Source organism: Heloderma suspectum, chromosome 1, assembly GCF_057233095.1.
Source record: "Heloderma suspectum isolate Gila_16-S chromosome 1, 16-S_ref, whole genome shotgun sequence".
NCBI lineage: Eukaryota > Metazoa > Chordata > Lepidosauria > Squamata > Helodermatidae > Heloderma > Heloderma suspectum.
Window position 1 is genome coordinate 336,128,439 of NC_139458.1, and position 14,014 is coordinate 336,142,452.

Sequence of the window (14,014 nt, forward strand, 5' to 3'; positions counted from 1 at the left end):
TGGCCTGCTCTGTATGTCAAATGGGGGTAGGGTGCCACCTTGTTCTTCACCTCAGGCAACAAAATGTTTTAAGTGACATTTTAGGGGACCCTGGGGACAGTTTTATGGCAGCCAGGCACATCCAAGAAGGCAGGTTTTACCCTTGCTTGCTTTGTGGCCTATTACAGGTACTTTAGATAGGTGGTCCTGTCAGTTGTTGGGCATGCCTTGGATGGGCAGCAGAGATGTTCACTGAGGAGACTTGGCGTCAAGATGTAGGGCAGCCATTCCAGCACCAGCCAGGTAGTGTATCTCACTGGCCGTGTGCTACCTATCTCTTGCTCTCTCTTCCCTGCCACCACATCTAGTTAACTCAAGCCAGGGCAAGAAGGCTTCCTCCAACTCTCAGAGTGCTTACTGGGGAGTAGGAAGACAACTATCTATGTTCCCAATTTAGACTGCCTGAGCAATCAGACAGTCTTTCCTTCTCTCCCTCCATATCTTAGAGTGCAATTCTATGCATGTTTAGACAGGAAAAAGGCCCTACCAGTCCCAGCATTCCCCAGCCAGCCATATTGGCTAGGGCATGCTGGGAGCTGTAGGACTTTTTTTTCTGTCTAAACATGCATAGGATTGCATCCTTGTTTGATAAAGCATTGCACAAACGGTCTAGGGATTGTGGTGCTGGTGGTGAAGTGGGGGACAAAACATCCCTGGAAGGTATAATTATGAACCTAGTCCAGCCCAGTAGTCCAATTAAGTAAAGTTTATCAAGATAAAGGTAAAAATAGCAAAGGAAAGCAGTGAGTATGCGTGATAAAATATGAAAACAAAACCTAAACCACAATACTGGTCTACCTACCATTTATACTGAATAATCTATCAGTGCAAATAGATTTACATCAAGGTCCCTGTGGTAATCAATCAAGTGTCTTACGCTGATCAAAGATAGAAGAAGAAGAAGAAATCAAAGTGTGCATTATGACACATTTTCTTCTGTTTGATTGGGGTGATCTTGATTGACCCATAGGCGCAGGAGGTGCCCAAGAAGAAGGGCAATCAGCATGGGAGTTTATTTTAGGAAGGTAAAAAGTGGTGAGGATGTGGCTAATCCTTTCCTGCCAGCCTGCCTTGTGTATCTGAAGGGGATCCTGGGTGGGACATGACTGGGAGGATTTCACCCAGTGGATGCTGCTCTTCCAGCTACCATGTGGAAGATTTAAAAATGTCAGCCTTGACTGGCTCAGGCTTCTTGGCACTGGGGAGCTGAGCCTTTGATCCAGGTGGAGTTCTATGTGCTTGTTAGAGCTGGGATTTGATACTTCCATTCTCAGTCAGAATGGATACGAGGCTTCATTTCATCCAGGGCTCACAAGAGCTAAAGCCTAGCAGAAGTCGACAAACCCAGTACTATGCAATTGTCACCTTTTGGGTTTTCTTTTTTTAAGATTCTCAGAAGCCCTTGTTTTGAGCCAAATGTGAATGAGAGATTTAGTAGCTGGAGGTTGTCAGCACAGTAGATATAGCAGAAAATGGTTCCCCTCGTAGCTGATTCTATCTTGATGTACTCCTAACCACAGGATTATGGGATTACTTCCATAGTACGCTACTTCCAAAATATGCTATGGAGAGGAATGGACTGAATGTGATCAGTGGGCCTATTTTTGATTATAATTATGATGGACACTTTGATTCTCTTGATCTCATTACACAGTAAGTAAAGGGGAAAAAGTAACCAGTTTAAAGGTAAAGCATGGCCTTAAATTTTTACTCTTCCTCCACTGAATTTAGAGGGGTTTATATATGATTCTCAAGCAGTCTCCCATCCAGGCAGCTTACAGGACCAAGCTGCTCAGCTTCAGCAGTAGAACGGAATCAAGCGACTGGAAAGTCTGGATTCTAAATCTCGGGGAGATCCTCCATGAATAGAAGAGGCTCCCCCCTGCATACAGTCAGTGCAGGGTGGTGGCTCCAATGCCTGTGGGGTGGTGAATCTGCTCCAGGTTTCAGTCAGAACCAGTCAGAACTCTAAAGGAGCTATCCAAGGTGTTCTGACCCGGAGCAGATGCACCGCCCCATTGACATTGGAGCCACCAGCCTTCACTGCACACAGTTGCAGTCCATGTGTAGAGCACAACAAGAAAGGTGACAGAGGATAATGGAGCTTGCACATGCGTCCCTGTTCTTCCTCCTCATGTTCCATCCCCATGTAACATCCTCCTCATGTAGCACTGACACACCCACCAAACATGAAAAAGGCGTTTGTGTTAGTCAGATAGCCCTGTATCAATCTACCATCACATAAACAGTTATTCAGTAGCAACATGTCGCCAAGCTTTGTAGTTCCTTGGCTGATATTATGTACTTCAGCAACTCAAAATGGTTTATTTAAAAAAAATGAGGTGACTGTTTTGACTCCTGATGACATCTCTGGCTCCCATGTTAGTCTGAGCCGGATAAGAACCCCCTGCTCTCTGTTCCTGGCTGCTGTTTACAGTTTTAACTGCCATTACTCTGGATCACCAGTGATGGTGGTGATGGGAAGAAGAAGGAAGAGACATTAAAGTGTTCCTCTCCTCTCCTCCTGTTCTCTTTCTCTATTCCTCTTGTCCCTCCCCTAATGGGAAATGTCATTTTCCCAGGGTACCTGATGACATCATGGGCCCCTGAGAAGGTTATATTTTCCAGCATTTCAGGTGCCAAGGAGGGAGGGAGGGGGGAAGCAGAGAGGAGAGGACGCAAGAGAGTCAGAAAGAGAGCGCTTTGCTGGCAAGGCCACAGCAGCCATTGCAGAGAAGTGGGGCAGGGTGGAGGGAGATGTAGCAGCCCCATCAGCCACCAGGACAGCAATTACAACCACATTTAGAACTCTCAGGAGAAATCCTCCTCTTCCCAATTGTTTTCCACTTTTGCTCATAATTGCCAATCCTAACTTTAAGTCCCATTGATTTTAATGAATTTACTCGAAGCATAACTTAATCTGGATCCAACCCATTATTATTTTCAGATATTTACATATCACCCTTTAATTAAAAAAAAATCAGAGTGGTTTACTGTGCATATGGATGTGTAAAGCCCAGTGAAGTTAATGGAATAAATATCTTAATTTAAGTGTTCTCAGGAGAACAAATTATGGTCAAAAGTATTACCTACCAAATGCTAGTTTGTTTGTTTTTGAATGAATGGAATGTATTTACTGAAAGCAAGATCAAAATGGATTCAGCAAATGCATAAGTAAGACAAACAATTACTTGACTGCTGTTACAGTATGCATCTGTTGCAGAAACATATATATGTAGATGGCACATGAATGATATAGGAAAAAAAATCATCTAGAGTTATCGGTCAGTATTCTAGTCAAAATACATGGATAAAAATCTGTTATGTACTTTGAATGACATAGGATGGGCTGGTTAGAAAGAGTACACTCTGGTGACTGAAGCAGTGGATGATGAATTATCTACAAAGGTATTACTAAATACACACAGAAAAGAAGCTTTACGAGTTTTGAGCAGTTTGGCAATGCAAATAGGTGCTTCAAGGTTTGTGGCATTGGTGTTACAAGATTTGCTGTCTTCTAGACTAGACTTGATGCCACATTTTTCAAGGATGGTTTGGACAGAGGGAAAGAATTTCTGCCACAGTGTAGGAGGATGGGCCGAGATGACAGACTAGAACTTCCTTCCAGTCAAAGGGTTTTAATGTCTGTCAGCCACATGGTGCTGCTTACAAGCTTCCATAAACATGTTAAAATCTGTACAGAATTAGTCATGGCAAGATAACCCAATCCACTTCTTGAATGGAGAGCTCACACAGGGATTAAACCTGTGCATTATGGGGCATGTGTCATTGGTATTTTGTTTATCAGCAGTTTCAAGGGCAGGGGGAACCCATCCTAACTCCAGGAGCATCCAAATTTAACTCTCATGGTTCCTTTAATTTTTTAAAAATTGTTAAATATTAATTCAGTTTCAAATATCAACAAACTGAAAAGAAAGCATTTATTTTTGGAGCCTTTTGGTCTCAGATACAACTATCAATGAACTTCAGTGGAATTACTGCTTGACTTTAAAATTTCTAAAATAGTTTACCTCCTGTCAGAAGCTCCCTAGGGGCCTCTTTCAGTCTACTCCAATAGCCAACTCAAGACACAGACAAAAGGATTCTTTTCAAGGCTTTAATCCTTTTACAACTTAATGACTCTTTCAGATGCTAATCTCCAGCGACTAAGCAAGGAACAGCAGAGTAGCCTATGCTCTGGGTTAGGCAGTTGGTCCCCATTTGAAGGAGAATCATTTGCAGACCCTGAACTTATGGGCTAGGGAGAGTTCTTCCCTCTTTCCCTTGGGTCCATGGGACGCCACCGTTGCTTGCACGCCAAACAGGCGCTACGCCTCCTTTCCGCGCCCTCCATCGCTCGTCGCTCCCTGCGTCTGCGTTGAGCATCTAGCAAGCCCCCCTCCTGCAGTCTCTCGCTGCCAGGGTCACTATCTATCTCAGGAATGCTGGCAGGAGGAATCTCTGCCAGCTGCTGTGCCTGTGAGGGATGAGCGGGCTCCTCTCCCACAGATTGCTGTTCCTCCTCAGAATCAGAACTGCTCTGGGGTTCTATGGGCTCAGTTTCCACCCTGACACCTCTATTGGTTAAGATTTTGCATAGCACTGCAACTCTCTTTGACAACTGAACTTCAGTTACTCAAACTGAAAATTATTGGTTAGGTAAATCCAGTCTTCTTATGTAACAGTGTAATCCTGAGTGCGAACTAGCACTCAGTTTTCCTACCACATCCACATATGGAGTTGATCTCTCCATGGGAGAGAAATGCAATGACTGAGGAGATAACATGAGCACTGAGGACCAGGATGTAGTCTTTCATAGAGTAAGGAAAGAAAAAGAAAGGGGAGGGAAAGAACACAGGTCAGTTATAGTGATGTGATTGTATACCCACTGTGGTAGATTAGCCCCAGCTCCTTTAGAGCAGTTTTTTGTGTGGCACAGGGAGTTGCAGGGGGAAGAGGGAATAATAAAACATCACTCCATCCCCCATCTGATCAGGTGAAACATCCATGAGAACTTAGAATCCAAGCCAATAACATGAAATATTACCACAGGGTAGGTCAGCCTGTCCCAACCTGCTGCCCTCCAGTTGTTTTGGACGTCAGCTCCCATCAGCCTCAGCCAGCATTACTCTCAGTAATGCTGGGAGTTGTCATCCAAAACATCTGGAGAGCACCAGGTTGGGGACGGTAATTGTGATGTCACTGAGCAGAATGGTATAAATATTATTTTTTAAGTCTAGATTTTGGTGACCAGCCTTTAACGGATGTTCTTTTGTAGGCACGTAGGCAACACACAGATTCCCATCCCAACCCATTACTACGTTGTGCTGACTAGCTGTGAGGATCAGTCCAATACTCCAGTGAACTGCTCAGGCTCACTGAATGTTCTGCCTTTTATTCTTCCTCATCGTCCTGACAACACTGAGAGCTGTGCTGTAAGTATGACATCGTTCACTTCAGACAACCCTGCTTTTGATATTGGTTATGTGATGATTTCTATAAACTTTCTTTAGTTTCCAATAGAAACACAACACAAGACCTAGCCTAATAGATCATTCGAGATGACTGGTTTTTAGCCCAATGTCTTGACTGTGGTAGTGTTCAGTAGCAAAGAACACACGACACAGTAATTAGACAAGATGTCTCCCCTGTTATTTGCATCACTTGGTTTTTTTAACTGTAACTGGGAGCTAGATAAGAGGCTAGACTACAAATCAGAAGTCCCTCATTCAAATCTCACTTATGCCATGAACTCAGCCCTAGCTCCCCATCTCCAATATGAAAATAATACTACTGACCATACAGGATTGTTGTAATAATTATAACAATGCAATAATCATATCTATTTGTAGTTGTAATCCTTAAAACAATCTAAATATCTATCCATCCCTTTGAACATTCTAAAGTGTTCAAAGAACTGAGTATTTTCAACTGGGCCAATTTCATTTGTGCCACTTACATCATATTTGGGACTTTCTCTTGCTGTTAGTACATATTTGTGAAAGTCAGAAATGCAGTTTTAAATGTGCATTCATCAGGTTTTTAAACTGATCAATGGCATGCAGAAAGGTGGATTACAACCACATTTCAACACAGAATTGTGTTACTTGTATCTAGAAGGCCTAGAAATAGGGCGGGCAGGGGGAGGAATCCATTTTTCCAAAGACAAAAAATTCCCTGAATTTTGTTTAATGTTTCCTCAGGCCTTCACACCTCTATTTGTGTCACTTGTGAACAGCAGTCTATCTGAAGTGCATCTTGCCCCTTGACCTAACATTTTTCCTACAGAGTTGTATGCTTTTGCACATTTTAACCTCTATTCCCTGTGTGGAAGTGTATTTTTAGCAGGTGTGCCTCCCTTACCTGATTTTGTCACCACCTTATACATGACCATGGGCATATGAGACATGGCTGTTTCTTTCAGGGACTCCCTCTTCTAGTCTCCAGTGAAATTGACATGATTGGTGAAAAGTGTTGTCAGTTTCACTAGCATGTTCTTTTCCCTTGCCTTAGTGCTGGTTTGAATAGTAATACTTGATTATCATTATTAGTATTTTTAAAATCCACAATGATGAGGCATTTGTGAAATTGACAAGGATTTCCCCTTTGTCAGTTTCACTGAAAACCAAATGTAGGAGACCACTGGAGGAAAATGGCAGAGGAATGGTTAGGTATTACAAAAAGGGAGGTTGTGCACTGTCAGACTGCCACCAAGCCTGTTAGGGTGGGATTTCATCCGAGTCTAGCTGCAGGCCATACAAATGTGCAGGGAAATGTATTCTCTCACACTACCCAGAGTTAGGGATCCTGGAGAAATTCGAGATGGACTAAAATGAGCTCGGATTTCTAAGAATCTGACGCTGCAAATCGCCCTCAGGCTGTGTGGGGTCTGTGGACTTAATTTCCCAAAATATATGCAAATTTATTCATAGGAAAATATGCAAGTTTCTACTGAGACTGGTAAATATATGTGGGGAAAAGTGGAATCAAATGGGGGACAATGCGCTAAATGTTGCATACTAATAGAAATTACGTAAATTGTTGCAAATCCTCTTACAGAATTATTTGCATATTTTTCAACATAACAAAAAAGAATTCAGATCTGTCCGTGTATGGACACCGGAACAAATAACACCACACAATCCACAAAACACAAGTGGGATGAGCTTCACAAAATCTGGACATCCCTACCCAGAGTGGGTGTGGCATGATTTGGAGTCGGAAAAGCATAACATCCGAATGGTTGTAATGCACAGTAACCAAAGTAGGGAGAAGATTCTTGAATGGTTATTAAAAGCACTTGAAAATGTGTATGTGATTTGAGCTCTGAAGCTCTGTGAAGCACGTGGCAGAACATGAACACTACTTAAGGAGTGGCAATAGCTCAAGCAAAAGCCGTTCCTTCCAGTAGTGCTTTGTTTTTTGCCGCTTCCGTTTGCTCCCAGCCCTTGCCTCCAGTCCTCCCATCCTTCTTCCCAAAGATGACATAGAGGGCTTGCCTTGTTTGTTAGCCCTCATGCATCATAGTACATTGTACTGTTCATGGCAGAGAAAATCAACTATGATAAGGCAGTGAGCAAGCTCCAGGAGCAAAGGCAATATTCAGTGATCCCTGTTGCTGGGCTCTAGCAATTTATAAGGAAAAATGATGAAAGGCAACAATAGGCTGAAATTCCTTGCACCATCTTTAAGCTCCTTTGTTGCCTGTCAGTGCAGATCTTCAATTTTATGCTGATTTGCTTTATCAGGAAAAGCTTCCAGAGTACCTGTGGGTTGAAGAAAGAATACAGGCTCATACAGCACGTGTCCGTGATGTGGAACTTCTGACAGGTCTGGATTTTTACCAGAGGAGCAGTCGGCCTCTCCCAGAAATTCTGCAACTGAAGACATTTCTGCCAACATTTGAAACGCTTATTTACTGAACATGTGTGATTTATTAGGGAACTTACATCCTGGATGCTGCCAGAGGGGTGGCTCCTAGTGCTACCAATCAAAAGGTATAGTTCAACAATTTGATATTTTCCACCTTAACGGATCTTTTCTGGAAAGAAAAAGACTGAAGAAGCAGTGGGAAAACACAGGCAGGCTACACATTGAAGACAACATCATCTGGGCCGCCTGTAAAATCCTGTGAATGAGGCAGGATGATTGCTCAACAAAAGCCTCCCCTGGAAGCACCTCTAGATAAATAAGCTTCTTTCTTGTTAGCTGGGAGAACCCGTTGAAAGCATAAATCAATTACAGACCTTCAGTTTATTAAGACAGTGAAACAAATACAGGAAAAAGGAAAAAACCTCACTCAGTTTCCCCCAAGCTGCATATTCCGCATTGTTTCCTGCAGTTCTCTTCTCCACCCAGCCCCATTCCATTTTGATGATACAAGGACTTCAGGCTTCAGTTTCAAAATAAAAACAAAATAACACAAGATAAAGATTGTAAAGCACATTGTTCAATAAAAAGCAGCCAGAATTATGAATAATAAATGTATGTTTAATTTTTACAGCTTCAGGCATCTATTATTGTTGTTGGCTTGGATCCTAAGATAAATTAACTCAAGGATGTTCATGGAAGGAACCTGCAGGTGCCCTCAAATGCCTCTTCAGAGTGTCAGGGGGGCGTCCTGGGCAGGCGGCTGCTGGGGGAGGAAGGTCAGGAAACGTTCCTTCCATGAACTCCTTTAAGTTATCTTAGGATTTGCCCCCCAGTGCAGGGATCTCCTGGCTCATTCACATCAGTATTGACTGTTAATGGATTTTCCAAACTCACCCTCTGCAGACTTCCAAGATACAATGCACATTTGCTTATGCTTTCTTATCAAGTTGCATTGTAAATGGGAACAGGTGAGGTGAACTCCCCCAGCATGAATTACCAGTAGACTATTATTATTTATCACTTGCATTCAGCCAACTGCACAATAGGTTTCTCAACTAAATGCTACTAGGCCACCAGCTAGTCTTGTCAACAGTCGGTCAGTAGCAACAAGGTACATCATTTCAATCTCTCTGCAACAGTGAGCTTCCTTGCTAGCCCATTGGTATGGATTGCTGCACAGTGTAATGCTATCCTGCAACCTGAAGGATTTGCTTGGTTGAAACCAGGTTGGTTGAAACCAGATAGATAAGTGGTAGAATCTTTGCTTAGGAATTTGCTTCTTGACTTTCATTTTGCATCCTGATGGAAGGTAGGGAAAGCATCTGTCCGGGTTGATTTAGCTAATGGGAATCATGCACAACTCCTAGCATTCCTGATCATTGGCCATGCTGGCTGGGGCTGCCAGAAGTAAGTGCAATTGAGTTTTGCGGAGCTTTCTCCCAGGTAAATCTGTAGCCTTTGATGGAAATCTGGGGAATTTGTGTTTGCTTATGCAGAAGGAACTGGTTCATAAGAGCAATTGACATTTTTGTTGCTGTGTTGGCACAGTGCTGCATTTGAAGTGGGTCCATGGTTACCTTGCCAATTAGTCTCCATGGAAGAATTGGGTATTTTCCCAATTAAGACTCAGTCCCAGCCATTTAGTCACAAAATTGGGGCTTAAATGCTGCCTTGCCTGGTGCAGTGGTCCAGCTGTGCTACCAAATTCTGTTTGGCAAGAAATGTCTTTTTCTGGGAATGTGAATGAATACAGTATTCCCTCACAAATTCTAGCTTTTGGAAAGGAAAGACTTAGTAACTACCACTGACTTCATACACTTGAAATATGCCTCAATTCAATATGCAGTCTCATATGAGTAGCAGTGAGTTTTAGAGTCAATCTTTCAAAAGTAGCTGCTTTGAGTATTATGTTAGTAAACCTCAAAAGCTTAACTTTTGCCAGAAGATGAACCTGAAACAGCTATAGGGTGCTTCCAGACTGCGGGATTCTGTGCTAACAATCAAAAAGCATTGTGCAGCTATTCTAGATTTTTCTCCTTAATGGATTTTTATGGAAAGAAAAAGGATAGGAGAGTTACAACTTGTAGATGATGTGGCCTGCTCCCCCCCCCCAAAAAAAAATTCTATTAATGAGACAGGGCGATTGTATGATAAAAGCCTCATCTAGAAGCATCCACAGTCATAGCCAAATGACTGTTGAACAGGATGAACCAAATGAACAGGATTTCATTGAGGGCTAATTACTGACCAAAATGCTTTTGCAAGGTAAAAGGGTACTTATCATGTCTACAGTAGTGATGGTCTATCAAAACATCCCAGGCTAACCTGGCCTAAAAAGAAATCCATGCAGCCAAGCGACTTCCAAATGGTCCATCAGAGTCTGTCAGAGGATCATAAAAGCACTGTAGCTGATGTTTTGTTCAGAGGGAGCCATGTGGTACATAATGGTAAGAAAGAGATAGCTCCTGTGTCCTATAGTGGAATTGATTTCCTAACAGGTCCTCAACCAGGTCCTACAGCATGCCTAGTTTGTATAGCCATGCAGACAGAGGGCAATCCAATTGGCTGTGTTTCTCCCCAGTGGTTCGATCATGTAGCCAGATCTGACTGGCTGTGTAGTGCAGGGATGTTGTCATGCTCACTCCACAATCCTGATGAGCTATGATCATATGCTGTAGGAGAAAAGAAGCCCTGAAAATGGCACTGAGGTTGTAGCAGTCTAGGAACGGGTGAAATAATGCAAATGTGTACAAAGCAAGGATTGAGGGAAAATGTTTTGCTACCTCAAAAGCACACCTTTTGGTCTGAAAGTATGTATGATTGAAAAACTGGGGCAGCCCTAACTGTCCTTGGGCATGATTCCGATTGGCTAAATCATCCCAGACAGATGCTTTCCCTAACTTCTATCAGGCTGATGCAGAGGAGGAAAGCAGAGCTGTCATCAGCTCTGCTGAAAAGCCACTCAAGCTGCAGGCTTTGCTTTTCCCCCACCTATCAACTTGCAGCCATTCCATCAGGCTGAAGCAGAGGGAGAGAGAGGAAGCACTGGAGAAGGGTAACTCCATTGGCTCTGCTGAAAGACCAATAACTTCTGGCTCCTCCTCTCTTTGAGCTGTTTCCATACTAGCTGGTTGTGATAAGAAGACCAATCATATCTGCTGCATTAGAGCCATTTCAGCGAGTCTCTATAAGATTTTATGACTTAAGAGCCGGTGCCTGTGTGTTCTTATTTTCCTTTCCCCTCCCCACCTCTCTTTCCTTTTGTGTTGTATCTTTTTAGTTCGAACGCCTGAGGGCCAGGACAGGTCTTGTTTTTATTGATCTGTAAGCTGCTCTGGGAGCCTTTCTCATTGAAAAGTGTGGTATAAATGCTATAAATAAATAAATAAATAACTTTATTTAGTTGATTGCTCAACTGATAGAGCAATACTCTTTCAGATAGCTAGAAACAAAGTTTGTCATAAACAGAGGGGGCCTTGTGGTATGTGCAAGTGGGGTGCCTCCTGCCTCTTCTTAAAGGAGGTCCTCCCTTGGTGCACTGTCCAATAAGTTACTTGATGATGTGCCATGCCTGCTGCCACACTTGTTTTTGACTGGGGGTTACACTGTATTTCACTATAGAGCTCTAAGGAATGTTTTAGAATGAAAGTCAGAAGCAAAGGAAGAAAACAAGATGGAAATGGCAGAATGGACATAAATGATTGTGGTAAAAGCCTTTTAAAAATCATCTATGGTCAATCCATATTGGATGTTAGACTTGGCAGGAGGAAGGAATGGGGAGGCGCCAGACCCCAGTGGTTTCCACATACAGAGATAGATAAGCAGAGGCGAGGAACTTGGAAGTAGCAAATATCAATGCATGATCCATGAGGATGAGAAAATTTATTAGAGAGAGGACACCTCCAGAAGACAAGGGCACAAATGATAGTTTCCAGAGGGACAGCCATGTCAGTGCGGTGCAGCAAAAACTACAGTCTTGTGGCGTCCCAAAGACTAACCTTTTATTATGGCATAAGGTTTTGCAGACTAGAGACCTGAGACCTCTCAATCGGATACATGGAGTGTTGTTACCAACCAGCAGTTTGATTCAAGCAGGCCTTTGTCATGTTGGCTGGTCTGCTCGATTGATAGCTGTTTTTATTCTGTTGTTGTTTTTAACTCAATTTTTAAAATGTATTTGTTTTATTATAATTTTAATCAAGTTTTAATTAAATTTTTATGATTGTAAGCTGCCTTGAGTGCCATTTTCTTGGTAGAAAGGTGGGGTACAAATCAAATAAACAAACAATACTGTTATTCCCATCCCCATGCTGGGATATTTAATGTCATTGTCCCAGTCTGTACTTTTTTGCATTTCCCTCTAACCTCAATGCTTACAATTCCCACCACCACCACCACAGACACACACACACACACACACACGAGTGTTTAACTGCCAACTTAGGATAATACTCCATGCATCAGACTCTAGCCCACAAAATGCCATAATAAAATGATGCTACAATAAAAATTATTAGTCTTTAAGGTGCCACAAATTATAGTGGCATTCTCAATGAATTGAGATGTGAAGCTACAGTTCCAAACTATCCATATTTATACTCTGGCAAAGAACCATGGTTCTGTGTAGTATAATTTATCTATGTTAGTTTGTATGCTGCTGTTTCATAGTTGTTTACATTCTTTTGTTTTTAATGTGTTTTGTATATATTATTATGCTGTAAACCACCTTGTGAGGGCTGTACCTCAAAATGTGGCACATAAATACATTTCTAAATGAATATAAATAAAAAATTGCATTTATCAGAGGATGTGTGTGTGTTCCATGGAGCCACGCTGCCAAGAGTACCACATTATACCAAACTCTATGTACAAATCATAATTAATTGAATATTTTGCATGTTAATATGATACAACTCATCTCTTTCATCTCTGAAATGCCAACATTGAGAGCTCTTTTTCACTGGGTGCTGTTGCTGGTGATTTTAGCTCTCGCAGTGGAATTCCATGGATCTTGATTCAGGGTCAAACTACATGTTACATTAATTGCGTAGCATGTTGCTAAACAGATTCTTTCGAAACAACCACTTTAGACTGAGTGCATGCAGCCCTGATTTGGATCAGGAGCAGTGTGCACTGGGAGGGATGATAAAACTACTTCACTATTTGCTTCACAAAACTCCGCCCCTGCCCCCAACACTCAGGGATTAAAAAATCTGGAAATCACACTACAAAAGCAGTATATCGAACATGTAATGTGCCCCAACAGTTATCAGAGGACTTCAACATCACTATAAAGCAGTAGTGTAGATCTAGCCATAGTCTGACCTATAGAAGTATTCTGTACTGTTTTCAGTTTAGGCTTTACTCCCAGGTAAGCATGTATAGGATTGTAGCCTTTCTTGTGATATCCTTTTCCAATTATGCCTCACTATGTAATATGGAAAAATTAAATTAAATCCTGGTCCATATACTGTAAGACCCACCCTGGAGACATGATGAAGCAAAAATAGAGATTTGAGAAAGAACAAATTAGTGTGAGATTAGGTGTTTGTTTGTTTTTTAAAAAACCAAATCCAACCAACAGTGCAAGAATGTAGACCTACAAAGTTAAATATGCATGAATATTAATACTGTATAGGAGTAGTAGTTGTTGGTCATTACATCTCTATACCGCCCCATAGCCGAAGCCCTCGAGTTGTTTAGGTGATCGGAGAAATGATGACATGGGTTTAATAAAAACCATCTGGAAGAAAAGGGTGCACTGTCTGTCCTGCAACTGAGTAAACAGTTTGTTTCCACACTTCCAATTCTGTGCCCCCTAAGCAAGTGCCAAGAGAAAATGTATAGGTTTTAGAACAGGCCCCCACAATGTCTTCTTGTAATTGACATCCTCATCCTCAGACACTACTGTGGCCAGAATAAACAGGAACCACTCTGTGTTTATGATCATTACGGCGATGGCTGGAGCTGCCAAACAGCTGCTCGTTGATACTTTTCCCCCATGAAGTGAAGCTGGAAAAGTTTTATCCAAGTTTGTTAGATTTTACACACTCTGATTTTGTAGGGCTTTATTTTCTGTAAAAAGGGTTTGTGAAAAATTACA

General features: G+C 42.1%; 1 protein-coding gene across 1 annotated transcript in view; it reads left to right on the plus strand.

Moving 5' to 3' along the window:
- Window positions 1–12,714, plus strand: part of ENPP3 (ectonucleotide pyrophosphatase/phosphodiesterase 3) — a 79,942-nt gene extending 67,228 nt beyond the window's left edge. The window contains exons 23-25 of the mRNA XM_084827535.1: window positions 1,560–1,692; window positions 5,318–5,474; window positions 7,788–12,714. Coding sequence (XP_084683661.1) covers window positions 1,560–1,692; window positions 5,318–5,474; window positions 7,788–7,961 — 464 coding nt within the window. The 3' untranslated portion in view covers window positions 7,962–12,714. The remainder of the gene's footprint in view (window positions 1–1,559; window positions 1,693–5,317; window positions 5,475–7,787) is intronic.
- Window positions 12,715–14,014: the final 1,300 nt, after the last annotated feature.